The sequence below is a fragment of the Cladophialophora psammophila genome (genome assembly GCF_000585535.1).
Source record: "Cladophialophora psammophila CBS 110553 chromosome Unknown aczJe-supercont1.21, whole genome shotgun sequence".
In the NCBI taxonomy this organism is placed as follows: Eukaryota; Fungi; Ascomycota; class Eurotiomycetes; order Chaetothyriales; family Herpotrichiellaceae; genus Cladophialophora; species Cladophialophora psammophila.
In genome coordinates this window covers 389,778-408,629 of record NW_006912942.1, presented here as the reverse complement: position 1 = coordinate 408,629, position 18,852 = coordinate 389,778, and the positions used below count along the sequence as shown (strand labels likewise).

The 18,852-nt window shown below is 52.3% G+C and overlaps 9 protein-coding genes across 9 annotated transcripts; 4 read left to right on the top strand and 5 right to left on the bottom strand.

The window, feature by feature from the left end:
* Positions 1-182: 182 nt before the first annotated feature.
* A1O5_10789 (uncharacterized protein) lies at positions 183-1,937 on the top strand (the record flags this gene model as incomplete). The annotated part of the gene is made up of 2 exons (XM_007751363.1): positions 183-1,388; positions 1,437-1,937. 2 exons carry the CDS (start codon positions 183-185, stop codon positions 1,935-1,937), a joined length of 1,707 nt encoding a protein of 568 aa, XP_007749553.1.
* A 76-nt stretch (positions 1,938-2,013) lies between these two features.
* Positions 2,014-2,901, bottom strand: A1O5_10788 (uncharacterized protein; the record flags this gene model as incomplete). The annotated part of the gene is made up of 1 exon (XM_007751362.1): positions 2,014-2,901. The coding sequence occupies one exon, from the start codon at positions 2,899-2,901 to the stop codon at positions 2,014-2,016; it is 888 nt and encodes a 295-aa protein (XP_007749552.1).
* Positions 2,902-5,658: 2,757 nt separating this feature from the next.
* A1O5_10787 (uncharacterized protein) lies at positions 5,659-6,771 on the top strand (the record flags this gene model as incomplete). Its single annotated transcript, XM_007751361.1, has 1 exon — positions 5,659-6,771. The coding sequence occupies one exon, from the start codon at positions 5,659-5,661 to the stop codon at positions 6,769-6,771; it is 1,113 nt and encodes a 370-aa protein (XP_007749551.1).
* Positions 6,772-7,453: 682 nt separating this feature from the next.
* A1O5_10786 (uncharacterized protein) lies at positions 7,454-8,528 on the top strand (the record flags this gene model as incomplete). The annotated part of the gene is made up of 5 exons (XM_007751360.1): positions 7,454-7,482; positions 7,542-7,952; positions 8,019-8,100; positions 8,165-8,276; positions 8,347-8,528. 5 exons carry the CDS (start codon positions 7,454-7,456, stop codon positions 8,526-8,528), a joined length of 816 nt encoding a protein of 271 aa, XP_007749550.1.
* Positions 8,529-9,121: 593 nt separating this feature from the next.
* Positions 9,122-10,283, bottom strand: A1O5_10785 (uncharacterized protein; the record flags this gene model as incomplete). Its single annotated transcript, XM_007751359.1, has 3 exons — positions 9,122-9,427; positions 9,486-9,688; positions 9,755-10,283. The coding sequence occupies 3 exons, from the start codon at positions 10,281-10,283 to the stop codon at positions 9,122-9,124; spliced, it is 1,038 nt and encodes a 345-aa protein (XP_007749549.1).
* Positions 10,284-10,941: 658 nt separating this feature from the next.
* On the top strand, positions 10,942-12,927 carry A1O5_10784 (uncharacterized protein; the record flags this gene model as incomplete). Its single annotated transcript, XM_007751358.1, has 4 exons — positions 10,942-11,904; positions 11,961-12,059; positions 12,117-12,366; positions 12,422-12,927. The coding sequence occupies 4 exons, from the start codon at positions 10,942-10,944 to the stop codon at positions 12,925-12,927; spliced, it is 1,818 nt and encodes a 605-aa protein (XP_007749548.1).
* Positions 12,928-13,127: 200 nt separating this feature from the next.
* Positions 13,128-15,199, bottom strand: A1O5_10783 (uncharacterized protein; the record flags this gene model as incomplete). Its single annotated transcript, XM_007751357.1, has 6 exons — positions 13,128-13,347; positions 13,426-13,529; positions 13,622-14,230; positions 14,288-14,478; positions 14,531-14,809; positions 14,866-15,199. 6 exons carry the CDS (start codon positions 15,197-15,199, stop codon positions 13,128-13,130), a joined length of 1,737 nt encoding a protein of 578 aa, XP_007749547.1.
* Positions 15,200-15,701: 502 nt separating this feature from the next.
* Positions 15,702-16,330, bottom strand: A1O5_10782 (uncharacterized protein; the record flags this gene model as incomplete). Its single annotated transcript, XM_007751356.1, has 2 exons — positions 15,702-15,845; positions 15,911-16,330. 2 exons carry the CDS (start codon positions 16,328-16,330, stop codon positions 15,702-15,704), a joined length of 564 nt encoding a protein of 187 aa, XP_007749546.1.
* A 1,766-nt stretch (positions 16,331-18,096) lies between these two features.
* On the bottom strand, positions 18,097-18,627 carry A1O5_10781 (uncharacterized protein; the record flags this gene model as incomplete). The annotated part of the gene is made up of 1 exon (XM_007751355.1): positions 18,097-18,627. One exon carries the CDS (start codon positions 18,625-18,627, stop codon positions 18,097-18,099), a length of 531 nt encoding a protein of 176 aa, XP_007749545.1.
* Positions 18,628-18,852: the final 225 nt, after the last annotated feature.

Below are 18,852 nucleotides of genomic sequence, written 5' to 3'. Positions count from 1 at the left end.
CACCATTGAATACGATGTACGAAAAGGACATAACTTCAACTTTGGTAAGCCAGTTTAGGCATCCAGTAACGCACGGCTATAAAGGGTCGACTGAATCGCTGAAGCCTACAAATTCTCTCTCGCCCACCGTCTCCACAGACGGTTCCGCGATATATATCTTGTACAGGCAGTCATTCTCCACAATGGTGCTGTATTCCACGGTCCTGACGTTCATCTGTATCCCGATTCTGGCCGTGCTGGCGGCCCGCACTTACAGACTAGTGGTCAATTACCTGCGGGCGCGCAAGTTGGGGATTCCCATCGTCGTTCTTCCTTTCTCGTGGCAAGACGAGTGGTGGGTTATCGTCTACCCTTACCTCAGAAGGCTCCGCGACGTGCCTGGCATAGGATACATTTTCTTGTTCAGTTATCATTCATGGCAACAGGACCAGCGTTATCGTGCACACAGGGCGTACGGCGACGTCTTCGCCATTGTGTCACCTAACAAAACCGAGATCGAGGTCAACGACCCCGTCATGGCCGTCGAGCTGCAAACCCAGTACAAGACTTGGATCAAGCCCCAGCCGATATACGAGATCTTCGACGGTTTCGGGCCGAATGTGATCAGCGTCAACGGCGAAGACTGGCAGCGCCATCGGCGAGTCGTCAACCCGGGCTTCCGTGAACAGAACAACAGGCTCGTCTGGGACGAGTCGCTAAGACAAGCGAGACAGATGATCGAGGTCGTGACCGGTCGATCAGGTGCCCGCCGGACCATGCTCGAGGTCCGGAACGACTGCGTGTTGATTGCAATGCATGTCCTGTCCGCCGCCGGGTTCGGGCACATCCACGATTTTGATGGAGGCTTCCGCGAGATTCCACAGGGACACAAAACCAGCCTTGCAGAGGCACTGAAATTTCTACTTCAAAATATCATCTTCTGCGTCGTGTTCAAAAACCTACCCGTGCTCCGCTGGATGATGCCCGCATTGTCTCGACAGGTCACCGCCATGACGAACGAGTTCACCCAATACATGAAGGAAATCGTAGCCTACAATCGAGCCATCACACAGGGCGGTGGCAACAGCAGTGGTGCCGACATCGTCAGCGCCCTGGTTGAGGCTGACGAAGCAGCAAAACGAGAACAAAAAATGGCGGTACAGGGTGCCGGGGCGAAGCCAATGTACCTCAGCGATGCCGAGTTGTTAGGTAACTTGTATCTGTTCAATTTAGCGGGCTTCGAAACAACCGCAAACGCATTGACATATACGATACCGTTCTTGGCCGTCAATCGTGAGATCCAGGACTGGGCTGGCGAAGAAGTGGATGCTGTGTTGAAAGGGAGAGATGGTGAGAAGCTGGTCTATGAGGAGGTATTTCCGCTCCTTGTGAGGTGTATGGCGGTTATGGTATGTGAAATTCCTTCGAACCGGCATTTGCGAGCTCACAGATCTCAGTATGAAACCCTGCGTCTTTGGGGCCCGACCCCCAGTCTAGAACGTTGGTGCGTCGACCAACCACACCCTCTTCGCGTCCAGGGCCAAGAGATCATGGTACCAGTCGAGACGTATGTTTCAGTAAATCTTTACGCTATCCACACCGACCCGCGCTGGTGGGGCAACGACTCACTGAAATGGAAACCGCAACGCTGGGTGGTAGTCGACCCGGCGACAGGAAAGGAGTCTATCGCCCATCCTCCGCCAGGCGCCGCATTTTTGCCGTGGAGTGTCGGGCCTAGGGTCTGTCCGGGAAAGAAATTCAGCCAAGTTGAGTTTGTGGCTGTTATTTCGACGCTGTTGAGGGAATATCGCTTGAAGCCGCTGATTATGGAAGAGAAAATGACGACGGAGAAGCAGGCCGCCTCAGCATTGATGGAGGTGCTGAGCGATTCGATGAACGTCATTACACCGAAGATGCGTCGACCAGAAGATGCGGGCGTAGTATTTGTTCGGCGATAAGCCGGCATTCGGTGAAGGAAAAGTGTACAGCAGTGCGGTTGTCGGGGTGCGGAACAGGTGGAAATGCGGTGGTACCTCACTCCCTCCTCCTTCCTATCGAGACATACAAAGCGTGCCCATCCCACAATTCCCCGCCTTTATTCAGATGTTCTTTCCAAATCTGCTGCCAGGCGTGCCTGGCTCTCTCAATCGCTTCTGTCCCTCCTTCTGCCTCCAATCGTTCCAAAATGCTCTTCCATAGACCGCTCCGACTTGTCTTTTCTTCCAGCGCCTCCATCGCCTGACCAGCATCGTACCATTTCTCAGGAACATAGCTCTTCGTACGGAAAGACTTCTCGATTTCAAACCCGGCATCTTCAAGCATCTTCGGTAGGGTATGGATATCTTCTATCCAGTCGAAATCGAATACCATAGATTTCCCAAAGGCGCGCCGGAGCGGGTAGTTGAGCAGGTACTGCAGAGTGCGATCCTCGGCGGGGACATCGATGATCAGTTTTCCCGTGCCGGGCTTCAAATAGGTTATCCAATGTTTGATGGCCTTTGCGGGATCCTCGAGTAACACGAAAGCTGAACAGCATGAAATGATGTCAAACGCTTCCCTTTCTTTCATCACATTTTGCACTTCCTCCAGCGAGGAAAGGTCCGTTACATCGCCCAGCACCCACTTCACTTCTCCGCTTCCCTCCAGGAGCGGTTTGCGTTTGGCTTCGTTGAGCATTGCTTCGGTGACGTCGACACCTACGACGATGCCACCAGGTCCGACCGCTTCGGCTTGGGGTAACGTAACCAGCCCCGTGCCGCATGCGAGATCAAGAACCGCGCCGCCCTTTGGGGGAGGCAGCCAGGTGACAAAATCACGGCCCAGCTCTACGTGCCATCCGCCGTTTGAGACGTCATATTTCGCTGCACGGGGAGTGTATTGGGCCAGCGTTTCAGCGATGAATTCCCTGTGGCGGAAAGACATAGTGCTGCGGGAGTTGAGGAGAGCTCGAAGGACCTTGTCGGAAACAATGTGATTGATAGCTGGAACGTCGGTTCAGAAGGTGAGAATATGTATTTAGATTCATGCAGACCCCAGTATCGGAAACGGCGATCTGAAGGTTCAGCGTGCATGCAAATGGGTGTCTCTAGCAGGTCGGCGAGCGACAGACAACGCTGATATGGCCAACACCACCAACACCATCACCACCACCACCAACGACACCAGGGCCGTCACCTAGCCGTATTGAAGACCGCAGCCCAAGGACAGCACTGGAACGCTGTCGCTGAGGCAAGATAGAGCGAAGCTCTATAAGCCCAAAATGCGAACTGTGACGGTTCGCAAAGATTGATTGTTTGATACCCAGACTTACCAGGGCAACCAGGGACCACAGAGATCCAGTGATCTCTATTTAGCTGCCCTCGCTGCCAAGGCCGCATTTAGTCTTGCGCTAATGTCGTCTAACCTGCCATGAACGTCCATATGATGCACTCCACGGAGATCCTTGTCACATGATCGTTCCCCCATCTCCACTCTCGATGGTTTCCACCTCTTTGATCTTCTGTCAAACAACATCAGGACACTACATCACTTCCATCGTTGTACTTTCCTCCAACGAGGCCCATGCTATGTCTCGCCCAGATATCATTCAAGCGCAGGCACTGACAGAGGAGGCGGAATGGGGCGCCACCTACAAGTGGTCTGCTACGCCTCCAGCCATTAGACCGTGTCTGGTCGTGATGTCACTTCAGGATAGAGGGCTTTGAACTGATATATCGGCTCGAAAAGAGGCGGGATAGGGTGCGAGGTGGAAGAGTTCTTAGGACACTCTCATTTCAGATGGCGAGGGTGTTGATTCCATAAGCCAGGTTTCCTGCCTCGCTTCTCAGCACCCTCCGACATTTGGCTGGCTTGGGGCGGAACCCGCGATGTCGAGCTGAGTATGAATCTGGCTTAGATTGGCCACTCGGTGAGCTGAAACCTCGCCGCCCTCTCCTTTCAGCCTGGTGAGTCGTACGGCCCTGCTCCCACTGTGGTGGGAAAGACATCGCGGTGATATTTGGCAATGAGTGAGACAAGGTACGTAATCCTATTGTCATGGATTGGTATGCCTATCTGGTTGTGTCTTCTCTGAGAAAGTGTCTGGCTGTTCATATAGAAAATGTACTTCCATGATAAGGCCATTCCTGACCCTGGCCATCTGCCTTCGGCCGCCCAGATAGAGGCAAACGTGCCCATCGCACCTCCATCACCGAGGCTGGGTCTCTCGATCCCGTACCCCTTGCGCCGCGGTCGCCTCTTTTCTCCGGCTCGACCCCCCTCTAAAGGATCCGGTAGTTCTAGATGAAGAGGCTCAAACTGACGGCTGGTCCTGTACGAGGCCAAGTTTCCCCCTCCAAAGGGCTCGAGCGCAGACCGTCTTCCACGCTTCAGTGCACTTCGTGCCTGACGGAGCCCGACCTGTCCACCAACCTTCCCGCCACCACCCTCGCGGGCTGCGATGTTGAATCGACCGCAACCCAACCTGCTCTGAAGAGAGAGGCTACAACCGCCGACGAGGGACATCTCGCGTGCGCACCGTCCCTGTCCACCCACCGTGCAGAAACCCTCCCACCCGTCTTTGGGTCTTACCTCCAGCCGTGTGTCACCGTGCATGGCCGGATGACCAATATACCCTCCACTGCTATTGAAAACATCGTTGAAAGCAAGCACTTCGTGCCTTTTTTGATGCTTACGGCGCTGTTTATAGGGGCTTGGTACTTCTTTGCGCGCTCCGCGACCCGGATAGGGTCCCTCGAGCGCGCCGCGGGCGGCTTTTAGAGGGGCGAACGATAACAACGAGAGCAGATCCAGTCGAGCGAAATGTCTACTGCGCGGCCGAGTCGGTGGTGAACCACATACGGGCCGCTGGTTCCGAGTCAAAAGAGCAGGTCTTAACGCGACAGTCCGGATGCAACAGACGACTAACCAAACGTTATATGGAACTAGATTCGGATGAAAACGAAGAGGATGAATAGAACTTCTCAGAGGTCTTATTTTGGTTCTGTATACAATTAAACCGATGAAGTTGTAGTGTATTTAGTGATGAGTATGATGTGTTGACCGCGCCACGCTTACATGGGGCCAAAACTCGACCACGGCGTCCAAATTTGGGTCTATACAAAAAGTCAGCCCTAATCAGCCTTGCCAGAACCGCTGTCTCACTGGATATTCTCAATGTCTAAATTTGACAGTCCAAATCCCACTGTCAGAGCGCCTTGGACCGTAATCGAGCAGGCTTCCAGGGCTCATCCGCGGAGCTTCAGTCTCTGCAAATTTGCATATAGACCAAGCAAGCTCCCTGACCTTTGGCGTTCAGACAGACATCAATGCAAGACTCCTCACCTAGAATACCCTTCGGTCAACATGATAAGGCGGAGGTGGAGTACGCCGTGTGGAGGAAACTGAGGGAACTGTGAGCTGCCGAACGTGGAGTCTGGGCAAGTCTGGGCTACCAAAACCGTACTCGTGATATCTGTCACCGAAGGAATTTGGCTCCGTACCAAAGCCCCCGAGGGAGGGGAGGCCGGTATTCGGCTTGAAAGGCCTAGGATTGAGGGCCGAGTCTCATGGATGAAGAAGTACGAACCCCCTAGGTCATAAACTACAAGAGAACTCTGGACACCAAAATCAATCCATTTGGGAAGTGTCGCCCTGCAATGCCAACATCCCGCATAGGCAACGCCCTCTTCTTCATACACTATGCATTCAAGTAACTGGAAGGTTAACTTTCCCCCATCGAATGTGGCTGTCGACGTCTCCGTCATTGATACTACGACGTATCTACGCGAAGTCAACGGCAGCCTTGTGGTCAAGCCTGTCTACGCCGGTTTCGAGAAAGGCTTCATCCCAAGTTACAGCTTCCTCATCCATCACAAGCCCAGCGGGCAGCGCCTGCTGTATGATCTTGGGCTTCGCACGAACTGGGAAACTCATCTCAGCCCTCACCTCCGAGAGGAGATCAAACCCCTGGGCTTCAAGGTCGAAGTCAAACGCGACGTTGCCGAGATAATTGGCGACGGCGGGTTGAAACCGGATCAAATCAACGCCATTATTCTCAGCCACCACCATTGGGACCACGTCGGAGATCCCACGCTCTTTCCTTCAACAACGAAGCTCGTGGTAGGTCCTGGCTACAAGCAGAAATACCTGCCCGGCTGGCCCGCACAGCCTGACGCGAGCGGGACCACTACAGATACTTACAAAGGCAGGGTCACCGAGGAGCTCGACTTCCAGTTCGCTCCGAAAGCTTGCCAAATCGGGCCGTATCCCGCCTACGACTGGTTCTCAGACGGAAGCTTTTACCTGCTCAATGCCCCCGGCCACACCACGGGCCATATCTGCGGCCTCGCCCGAACCTCCGTTGGTCCGGAGGGCGACACGTTCATGTTCTTGGGAGGAGATGTCACTCATCACTGCGCGCTCTTCCGACCGACAGAGTACTACCCGCTCCCGGAGGAGATCTGTCCTGACCCGGTGGAAGACCATACCAGCACCGCCTCGGTGAGCTCTGAGAAGTACGTGAAAGTCCACCGCGCATACCAGGGAGGGGCGGGAAGTCAGGAAGCCAGGGTCTCACCTTTCTGCCTGGTGCCTGTGGGGTACGTCGACGAAGACGCGGACCTGGCACAGGAGACACTCAACAAAATGTTTGTGTTTGATGGGGACGAGAACGTCTTCACTGTTTTTGCTCACGATCCCACCTTGCTGGACGTCCTTGATTTCTTCCCCCAAAAGGCGAACGAGTGGAAGACCAAAGGGTGGGCGAAGAAGAGTCACTGGAAGTTCCTGGGCCCCTTGAAGACAGCCGGTTGAGTCGGATGCGAGGAGCCTATACGTTGGCCACCACTGACTGCAATTCTTTGCTCAATAGTCGTCACGTAGGTGTGTGCCCTTAGTCAATTCTTCTCCTCGCTCCTCACTCCTCTAGAACTTCGCGTGCTTCGGTTGTCCGAGGGCTGTGGCATTGTGTTATCCAGCATTGTTCGAAGTATACCAATAGTTCTGATGGCAGCATAAATATATACGGGACCGACAACAAAACGTATGAATTTCTGCATCTGGACCCAATAGTGACCATTCCTGCCCCCATGCTTCGTGAGTGCCTCTCATATCATGTGGCCGACATTCTGGAGACACCGATATTTGTCGCGAGAACAATCCATACCAGTGGGTTGCCGTCAACTGCCGTGACTAGCACATCGAGCAGCGTCCCCGTGATTCATTGTGCTTCGGCGTTCTGAATATGGTTTGCCGACGGTTGGCTCCGATAGGTGAGACAGGGCGCCGTGCAGCATGGTAGATTCCCGCTCGCTCACGATGGTCCCGGTATGATGATTCGTTGTGCCAGTTGGCCGAAAAATCCGAACTATTCGACAAGGACAAAGAAAATCGCACCTCACCATCATTTGTCCTTGACATCCTCTCACACTGGATACCGTGGGATTCAACTTCGTTTTTAAGAAGAACGAAGGAACTTACTAGGGACGATACAAACATGGCTTTCCGATCTCAGGCCATGCCTGGGTTGGTGACGAATTCCGCCCACATCAATAGCCATGAGCATTACTGATCAGTTTGTGCAGCGTTGCTCTAATCACTGGCGCAGCGTCTGGGATTGGTTTAGCGACCGCCGTTGTCTTCGTGGAAGAAGGCGTCACCAGACTCGTGCTGGCCGATATAAACTACGACGGCCTTGCTACGGCGAGCAGACAATTACAAGAAATTAACCCCAAGGTTGAGACATGCTTGGTCAAGTGTGACACCTCGGTCGAAGAGGAGGTCGAGAACATGGTCACTGAAGGGGTCAAGAAGTTCGGTGCCATCCACTACGCGGTCAACAATGCCGGTATCACCAGCAGAATCAGGATCAAGACCCACTTGCTCCAGACCGAGGAGTGGGACAAGGTCCAGGGCGTCAATCTACGGGGAGTGTGGCTATGTCAACGGGCGGAGTTGAGACAGATGATGAAACAGGAAGCCGAGTTGTCCACAAGGTAGGCCGCGAGGCTGCACAGCAGTTGGTGTTGATGAAATCAGGGTGACTAATTGGGTATATCTAGGACGGGCGCACCCCCAGAGAGAGGGGCGATCGTAAACATCTCTTCCCTCTTTGCAATTATCACCCACCCGACAGTCGGTGCGGTACGTACCCTCTCCCTTAGCTGTGACCGTGGCGACACGTTTCCTGGGCTGACGCGACGCGTAGTATTCCGCCACCAAAGCCGGCGTTCTGGGTATGACCAGAACAGATGCGGTTGCCTACGCGACGGATGGCATTCGGATCAACTCAGTGTTGCCAGGATTCGTCAAGACTCCGAGTGCGTCTCTCTTTGCCCTGGTGTGCCATGTATTGCAATGCCTCAGATGCCAGAGCTAACCCTGAGGTAGTGGTTGAGGAATCCATGCGGCGTGGAGCAGACTACGAGCCCATCATCAACACTATCCCTATCAAGCGCTGGGGCAAACCGTCGGAAGTCGCTCAAGCAATTGTCTTCCTGTGCAGCGATCGGGCGAGTATGATCACGGGAGAAGCGCTCTGCGTCTCTGGAGCGAAGGAGTTCGCTGCCTAGATATACACAAAGAGCAAGGCATTGCCAGAATTATTCCCTGCCTACAATGTGCGACTTCGAGGCAAATCCTTTTTCAAGCGTCAGGGACAGGAAGTTCTTATCGTGCAGATTTGTCGTAATGAAAGAAATTACGGTTCATGCACCTCCGGTGCCTCAAATTGGAAATTACTGGCTGCGGCTCTCTTTCCACTCTCCCCTGGACGCCAGCGTTCAACTTGGCTCGCAGTTGAGGGTCCAGGAATGGTTCTATTAGGGCGCTCAGAGGACTCAGCTTCTCGATTGAGAGCCGGTTTCTAATGGCGTGCGTCAAAGCATGTGGCAGCCCGCCGACCGCCGTGCACTTAACATGGGTTACAAGGGCGAGGCTACTACCGTGGACCCATGCTTAGTGCAACGGCAATTGATATCCCCCCAATTATTCACATTAAGCTTAGAATTTGTTTTGTCATAGAAGAGCGAGGTCGAGCCTAGCCAGCTCTCATTAGGGCTGTCTACGATGATCCACGAGTCATTCGACAAAGTCACTACCCCAAGCAAATACACCCGGGCAACCATGCAATGGGTCTTCATGGGTTGCCAGCAGCCAAAGGAGGTTATATCTTGGTTCCGGACGTTCCAATGTCCAGCAGCTGTCTCCCTAAGTCTTTGAACGTCTCATCGTAGCTTCTGTAAGTCAAGTCCAAGTCACGCTTTGCTTCATCTCCGTCAATATCAAAAGCATTGTCGGGAAATGACTGTGTACCAGGTTGCCCAATCGGTATCCTGTCGTGAGCTTCGGGGAAATATTTTCGCAGAATGTCTGCAATTTCTTGGTTGCTGATACGGCCTCGAGCGATTAGATAGCGCTTGTTTCCTCCTTTCAAGGTGAACGCAGCTCTATAGTGCGCTTCTGCCAAGTCCTTGAGTAGGGGTCAGCGGCGTAAGGGTGTAAGGGAATCGATGTATGTGTAGACTTACCCGCACATCTATATCGGCGTGGACCCATTCTTTCGGAATGCTGCTGGACTTGGTGGAATTCAGAAAATCTCGCCAGATGTTGTAATTCGAAACATTGACATCCTCGATACTCGTGACAGAGTGCCTCAAAGGTCCATAGACCATGGGGGGATTGAGTACAACCAGGTCATAATGTGGCTTTTGGGTTTGCATAAACTTCCAGGCTGAAGATGGCTTTCGTCAGCAAAGACCGGGCTCTCATCGAAGTCAGTCAACGAGATTCTGCTTACAAACTTTTTCGGCGAGGGTTTTGCTGACCCAGTAGGCCAGTCGCGGCTCTGCCGAGCTAACCTCTTCCTCCGTGATAGGATTCCAGTCCTGGGAGGTGTATACCTTGCCGTTGCCTTGCATGTCTTTCGGGTTTCCGATGGCGGCAAAGCTCCCTGTAACCACCACCCGCCGGACACTCGGCGCGACCCTGTTGACACCTTCGAGAATCTCCATCGTGCCTCTCACTGCAGGTTCAATGAAGTCCGCAAGCGTCTTGCCGGCAGTATAACTCAAAGGACTCGCGGTATGTATGACTGCATCAAAAGGCGGGTCGGATATCAATGCCTCGTCAAAAGCATTAGGAGCTGTCATATCAGGGACAATGGCGAAATCCAGCTGTGATCCAGCCTGGGGATGATCTAGAGCGACTTGACGTGCTTTTTGATCGGATCGCACGAGGCCTCGTACAGAAACCCCGTGCGACAGCAGGGTGTCTAATATGTGCGACCCAATAAAGCCATTTGTACCTGTCAGCAGGACTCGTGGCATGTTTGCTGGAAGTCTGGATCCTTTTCAGGACTGTACGTCAACCAAAGCCGTGGAGTGATTTTGTTCTTGCATATAAGCGGCCTCACGAATAGACGAGGATTGAATCTGGGGTAACCCGCTCATTCAAGCGGCGTTTGTGGGGCAACTGGTTCTCGTACAGTCGGACTTGAGGAGCCAAAGCCAGGTGGCCGAATCGAGGCCAGAGATAAGCCAATCAACCCTGGAGGAACACGCCGTTGCCACAAGAACCATCGGCGCCGAGTGGCAGACACTGGCCGAGGGAGCGAACCCAACCCGATAGCGGCAAACTACCTCAACTCGTTGAACTAGTCAGCGCGTTGCAAAGTTGCCATCTGGTTGGGCTCCGCGCCTGGAACAGCCTCCTGAGAAACGTAGAACGGCTCATCATACCACTTGGCAGCTGATCATGAGTGAAACTTGGAGTAAACACCGAGTGGATACCTTCGCCGGTCAAGCTAATGCCTTCGTTCTATTTGAGTACACCAAAGTGTTGGTTCCTGCCCATCTGGTCATTTGCCATCACCCTGGGATTGTGACATTAGCAAATTCTCCTTCCCGTAGCTATTTCATTCATCAAGGTTGTATTCCTCCCTTCTCGAACGGTGTCAAACGTACCATTCAGTGAAAGTGCAGGACAATGTCGCCTCATAAGGTATCTGCCGAGAGTGAATTCGAATCTGAATTCGGAGTCCCGGATTTCGACTCCCTGCCTGAAAGGTATGGCTGGCCACGGGAGAATGAGAACGGATATCGAATCATCGAGCAGCTGGCTGGCACGAAAAGGCCCATGAGAATAGTCCATGTCGGATGTGGAGCTGCTGGCATTTGCCTGGCGAAATTCCTGCCGGAACAAATGCAGAATGTCTCCTTCACCTGCTACGATAAGAATACAGAAATTGGTGGCACCTGGCTGGAGAATCGGTATCCAGGCTGTGCGTGCGATATCCCGTCGGTCGACTACCAGTTCACTTGGGCGAGGAATCCCGACTGGACGCATTTCTATTCGTCCTCGCCCGAGATCTGGCAGTACTTTAAAGACTGCGTGGACCGGTATGGGTTAATGAAGTATTTTAAGCTCAATCATCAGGTCGAAGGAGCGTATTGGGATTCGAAGACTGGAAAATGGGACGTCCACATCAAAAATCTGCTTACTGGCAATACGTTCGTCGACACCTGTGACGTTTTCATCAACGGTGGCGGTATTCTTAACAACTGGAAGTGGCCTGAGATTGAAGGATTGCATAGCTTCAAGGGTCTGCTCGCACATACTGCTGCGTATCCTGAGGGAACTCCTCTCGAGGGAAAGAGAGTGGCAGTCATTGGATCCGGGAGCAGCGGGGTCCAGGTCGTCGCCAACATCGTCTCAAAAGTGTCTACGCTCTACACCTGGGTCCGGTCGCCCACTTGGATCACGGCTGGGTTTGCGCAGAAATACGCCGGTCCTAATGGGGATAATTTCGAATACACTTCAGAGCAGAAAAAGCACTGGCGTAATTATTATACAGACTATGTGAAGTACTGCAAGGAGATCGAGAATGAGCTGAATCAGAGGTTTAAATTCATCCTAGTGGGAACACTTGAAGCTGAAGAGGCCAGAAAGGTTTGTAGCATTTCCTTCCCCCTTGGAATGCTCCACTGACAGGCGCCGCCGAACAGTTTTCCATCACAGAGATGAGGAACAAGCTCAAGGGCCGAGACGATCTCGTAGACAAGATCATTCCCAAGTCTTTTGGGATCGGATGTCGCCGGCCAACGGTATGAGCCCGAATCCGCCTTTGGCGTGAAAAGACGGACGAGCTAATTGAACGGCAGCCCGGAAATGGCTATTTAGAGGCCCTCACCATGCCTCACGTCCACACTTTCACTGAACAAGTGGCCAAGATTACCGAAAAGGGGTTTGTTGACCAGCGAGGCAAAGAGTACGAAGTCGATGTGATCATCTGCGCCACCGGATTCGACACTTCATGGGTTCCCCGTTTTCCGATTGTGCATGACGGCAAGAATGTGCAGGACTTTATGCGAGAGCGAATGCTATCTTACATTTCGTACGCCATTCCAGAAGGTATGTGACCCTTACTCTGCCACAATTGCCGTTTGTCGCTAATGCCATACTCTAGTACCTAATTTCTTCACCATTGGCAGCGCGTACGGCCCTGTCGGGCACGGCAACACGCTCATGGTGAACGAACGGCTTATTACCAACATTCTGAAGATTGTGGAAAAGATGCAGGTCGAAAGCATTAAATCGATGCGGCCGAAGCTCGACGTGTGCGAACGGTTCGAGGAGCACGCGCAGCTGTTCTTCAAACGGACTGCCTGGGCCTCGGGCTGCGCCAGTTGGTTCAAGCAAGGTAAGAAGGATGGCAAGCTCGTAATCTGGCCGGGCTCTCGCCTGCTCTATTTCGAGGTCCAAAAGGAACCCCGCTACGAAGACTTCGAGATCGAGTACATGACCGGAAACCCCTGGGCTTGGTTTGGTAACGGATTCACCCTCAAGGAATACGACGGCAGCGATATCTCCTACTACATGGGGTCGGACGAGAATCCAGGTGCTTTGCTGATTGAAGCTCCGGAATCTTACAATCCTGCTAATGGGACTGCGAATGGTGTAGTTGGAGCCTAGTCTGGCCTGTGGACAGACGTTCTATTGTCTGTGTTAGAGGTAGAAGGAAGTGATGAAGCAAGACTGTGCCGTGTGGGGAGATTAAGAACGTCTTGAACTCTTAATGGGCTTTTCGGTCAAGATAGAAAACAAGTAGCATCTGGAGAGTAAAGAGAAATTCGATCTAGTGCTGCGCCAAATTGCTTCTTGCGACAAGCCCCTTACAGCTTGGTAGGCCTCACCACAGGCCCCGGATTGGGTAGAGCTCGTCGGATGACCTTGCCACTCCCAGTACGAGGGATTGTATCGACAAAGTATACGCCACCAGTGAGATGCTTGTGTAGAGCAAAGCGCGACTTGATGAGGTCTTTTAGCTCTTCCTCCTTCACCTTGCCGTCGGTCTTCCTAACCACAAATGCACGAGGATACTCTTCATTGTTGCTGTGACAAAAACGAACAATGCGTCAGCCTGGCCAATTTTGTACGAGAAAAGACTTCTTGACGGAAGAGAATACTCACATTTTGGCCCCCACAACGGCAGCATCGGCGACATCGGGATGCGTCAAGAGTGCCAGCTCTAGCTCTGCTGGGGCTACTTGCAAGCCTTTGACCTTGATCAATTCCTGTAAGTAGTGGTTCCATCTTGTCAGCCTGGTGAACGACGACGAGAATTGTCAGGCCAGAAGATGTCTGACTGTCGAGTGGACGAACGAACCTTCAGTCGGTCAACAATATAGATGTGCCCTTTCTCGTCGATATACCCAACGTCCCCCGTGCGTAGCCATCTGTGTCCCTGTTCGTGCACAATGGCCCCTGACGTCTCCTTGGCTTTCTTATAGTATCCCTTCATTACATTAGGGCCCGAGAACCAGAGTTCCCCGATAAATACTCCTGGAGGACCTGAGGAGCTGAAATCTCGGTCTTCGATTGGGACGACTCTCGCACGGCAGTTCGCGTTCAGCCAACCTACCGACTTGTGGTCGCTCTCCTCATCGGGTCCAAAGCCAGCCACTGAGCATGTGCATTCCGTCATTCCAAGTCCTTGTTTGATGGTAACCCCTGGCTTCAGGTACATCCTCTCGATCAGCGTCCCCATCTCTGGGTTTAAGGGCGCTGAGCCCGTCACGACGCTCTCGATAGCATTGAGATTGTACTTTTGCGGGTGTTGTTGTTTCGCAAGCATATTCAGAACCACGGGAACCGCGGTCATGAACGTGATCCGGTAGATATCTAGATATAGCAGAAATTCGTCGACCTCAAATTTTGGCATGATGAATACCTTGGCTCCAATCCGAGCGGCGTTCATGCAATAATATGTTTGACCCTGTACGCTGTCGTCAGTGTGCTGTCTCTGTGGTCGTTTAGGGCGAGGAAGGCTCACATAGGCATGATACATCGGTAAGGGAGCAAGCCACCGTTCCCCAGAGCTGTCAAGCCGTGATTTTTTGGCTAGCGCACTAGCACCGGCTCCGACGATGCTCCGTTTGTGGACGAGCTGCGTGGAATTGGCCACCAAGTTGTAGTGAGAAAGTTCTACCCCCTTTGGAATGCCTGTGGTTCTAGTCGCGCAAACTCCTTGTTATCAAAATACCCTTGTGACGAGGTTTCATAAATACTTGCCCACTAGAATAGTTGATCACGGCCGTCGTGGATTTCACCTCTTCCAAAGTTCTCAGCTTTGTCCATGACCAAGTGCCGACCTCCTCAACTGGGGACCAGATCGTCAGCCACGATCTAGTCCTCAGTGTGCGGTACCGAGATAGGTCTTCTCCTGGATCAGCAAACAGAAAAACCCGGTCGGCTAGCATCCCCACAGCGGCCGCAGCTTTCAGAGAGGTGCTAACATTCTCGGGTTCTGTAATGAGGACGCTGGCTTCCGAGTCACGAAGTTGATATTCCAACTCTGGGAGACATTGTCAACTGAGGCGACTCTGCTATAGCCTGTCATCGAACACTCACCATTCTGTGATGCCGAAGGAGATGCAGCTGTGAAGACGCAGCCCGCCGCTACGGTGCCCCAGAGCAAGACCGGAAAGAGCAGTCTATTACCGGAATACAGGAGCACCTTGTCTCCCGGATTGAGGATTTTTCGCAAACCATGCGCCAACTGCTTGACGTAGGTCTCTGCTTGCTCGAGACTGAAGCATTTGGACGGATTTGTGGCATCAAAATACTGCGGCTGAATCCTCGAGCTCGCTGTTCCTGACGAGAGGACAAAGGATGCAATGTCTGTCGTGGGAATATCGAGCTGGTATGGCGACACCACCACTTGTGCAGTTGCTCCCTGAGTCATATCTGAGCAATAGGCTGGGAGCAAAGAGAAGGGAAATGGGAAAGAGGGAGAACCAGCAACATCAATGCTGAGGTTCTAAGATCTTGATCTGCGCCCAAGGTATATACTGGCAGATGGCGGGAATAAAGAACAACGCCTCGGCACCAAAAGAGCCACCCAAGGACGCAATAAGCCCGAAATGGACTGGCCAGAGACACGTACAAGCGCCGAGGCTTCGGAGGATGCACTTCTTAGGTTTTTCATTACTGGGGCTAACTATGCCGAGAGATTTCCTAAATTAAGAAATAGACCTAACGGGTCGAAAGGCCCAGGTCTACGTCGAGCCTTGGATACGTCATTTTATAAGGGTACTGAGTGCTGTCGAGTCGCGATCGCGCAGCATAGCCATTATGTACATGCCATTCAATTTCACAAAGCGGCAGATGGAGAAACCAGGTGGGGTTCAGCGGCATGTGGACATAATACTAATATAACTTATGTAGCATTGACTTAACATTTGGACTCAGGAGCGCAGGTATTCCTGTTCCAAGAGTTTACCATTGACTTCGTGGGCGCGTATGTCGACGACCACAGCAACGAATCTCGCCGGCTTGTCGCTGGACGGGTTCTTCCATCGATGCATGGTCGCCCGCTGGATGATTGCGTCCTAGCAGGCCCTATTGTTAATCGCCGTTTTTTCTTGTCCAGGTTAGAATGTTTTGGCTGACTCACTCCGCTTTCGAGCACCTGAGACTCGCCGGAGTCGAGGAGCAACTCGACACGACCCTCGATGACTGTTACAAAATCCACAGAAACAGTCCTGTGCATGGGAGTCTGAGCGCCGGGGCCCAAGTCCACCGTCAGAAAATTCAGGCCATTCGAGACTGTCACTCGCTGTCCTGCGTGAACGTGGGATGCCTCTTGGGACCTGTCGGAAGAAAGATATGCTTGACAGTCCGTCTCATTTTCTATATGCATCGGCACTGAGGTTGCTGCGTAGTTCCGCGTAATGGCATAGCCGCCTCGGTCTCGATACAGCAGATCGGGCGAGTCTCCAAAGACGGAAGTACCGTCGTCTGCGTGCTTTGTTATGTAGCGGGCGCATTGCCGCATGCCATAATTCAGGGCCGGCTGAAGGCCATCAGACGACATTATGCGCATTTCGTGTGGAATGGTTGCAAGTGCGAAGGGGGGTTGAGTATACAATCCAAACAACTGAAACCGAGACGTTTTCTGTTCGGATGGAGTATACTCTCTTCTTCCTCCGGGTGGTGGGGTCTCGGTGATCTATTAATGCCGAAGGGTCACAAGGCCGGCTGCGACAGAGCCCCCAAAGGTAGGTGGATCCTTCAAGGCCGAGCTGGTTCCAGTAAGTAGTACATATAGTGTAACAAGGCAAAGTGGCTGTGCTGTGTTGTGCTGTGCAGGGCTGGTAGAGTGGTAGCAGGGGAGAGAAGTTGTCTAGTCGCATGTCAAACTAAAAAAATGGGCTGGCAGGGGGGGTGCGGAGCAGTTTACAGTGCTGGCAGAGTGCCATTCTTTACAGTTTGAGCAGAGTATCATGAATTCCATGGCCTTTTGGTGCCGTCTACCTAATTCCTAAGTGTTTTATCAGTTCTGTTCAGTCCTCAATGCCACCGCCGTGTTAGGCGTTCGTTGCTCTAGCCGCTGCCCCTCTGGGTGGTGTTGGTGGTGGTGTTGTCTTGTCAGTATCAACCAGAAACGCGTTCTCGATTCCCGATCTGCTGGACAGGCCTCTGTGCGTTGTTGCACGTGCACGCCGAACCCTGAAGTGCTCTGTTACAATACACCTAGAGCAGACAGCATCCCAATGGCACAGGGACCTTGTCTGTCGGTATCGTAGGAATGCTTGACTTGTTCTCTAATAGTCTTCTGAGGCTTGCCCTTGTTATGCCCGGCCAACAGGTAGTTAGAAGGGCGTATGACCACCGAGATTGGAAAAAAGCACGAAGGATACCCAAGGATATAAGTCTGATAAATGTGGTATTGAATACTCTTTACCTTGAAAATAACTAAAGAATAGAGAACAACTCCGAGTGCTGAGATACTGTAAAACGGAGCAATATGCCCACATGATTGATTTCATTCTGTTAAGTTGCTCACCGTCTGTCCATGCGCCATTTCAGCAATCTGTTTCCTGTTTATATATACATTTAGCCTGTGCAAGGAAAGCAACCCCTGAAGATTCCCCTGAGCCATTAGCTAGAGCGACGGCATGGACGATACAATGTTGAGACGTTGATCGTTCCAGGATGGGTAGTCGAATGGCCATCAAACACGGCTAGTTGACGAATACCAGGATTGCGGCCACCTTCCGTCCTATAGATACACTCCATAACCGAGGTCCAGGTCCGCGTATCCATCGTCTCCCTCGGTCTAAGAAGTATGAGAAGACATTGCACAATATGCAAAAGAGATAAAATAAGTCGAGCAATAAATAAACCTTTCAGAGCGGAAAGAGTGTAGCGTCGCGTAATATAGCCCGCGTTTTAGATGCGTGTTGGAAGCTAGGGGTGTAACCTACCGTTTTATACGGCACGGCCAATTATGCACTCAAAACTACGCAAAAATTCCCTCCTCGAGGAATGGACGCGCGACATCGAAAGCAAATAATTGCACCATCACAGTAAAAGTGAGATGTAGTTGATCATGGCTTTAGCATTTCTAAACCTCCTTCTCACGACACAAGTCGAAACTATTAGATGAATTGATTGATTGGATGAATAGAGAGATCTTTGGAGTCTTGCAACCTTCTCTGTGGGAGAATTATGGTGCCTCGCGTGGCACACCATGCCGGGGCTAGCCTGCCGTCCGTGGTTACATAGCCTAACTTGCCCAAAGAGAACGACTTGGCAATGCCAATCGGTCTACCGAGTACCTAACCGATAGGGTAAGGGTCAGGCCAAGAAAAACGGCTCCTCCAATCCCGAATTCATTCCCGAGGGCCAGCCAAGCTGGGAGGCCGGATCTAATGTTTTATCAAAGTCCATTGCGTCAAAGCCCTCAAGATCGACAAAGTCAAGATCCACGTTCATTAGTAAATCAGGCAATACCGGTGTCTGGTTCGTATCTGACACATATGACCGATCAGGTGGCGTGAGGGCTCCAGTGCTTTCGTCAGTTGTGAAGACTTCTGGAATACCGTGAGAACGGGGAATAGTCAAGCCCAAATTCACTGGAGGGGATGATAGCCGCGAAGGAGGAGGACTGGAGATGGATACGCTTCTTTGCTGACAAATGGCTAAAGGAAGATCGGTCACCTTGGGAAAGTGGCCTCTCTGGATGGCCATTTCGAGTGAGAAGATGACGTGTAGGAATACCCGTGGATGATGCGCGAGCAATGATTGCCAGTCCTCGACATTCTTTGCCTGTGCCACTTCGACTATCTGTCCAGGCTTGGCGTCGAAACTCGTTTGTGTCGGCACCATGGTTGCGCTCTGATGGCTCTCTGTCGAACTGGGATAGCCGGGTTGCGTCCATGTCCACATTGCGGGTTCTCCAAGATGATCAGTAAGCCCTTCAAGCAAAGGCCGAGCACGCTTTACTGCCTCCAGAATGAAATATGAGAGGTCGATTGTGCTTGATGATGACCGTCCACAAAGCTTCAATGATTCGAGGATATGCATAGGGTACATGGACGACCGTTTTTGGTG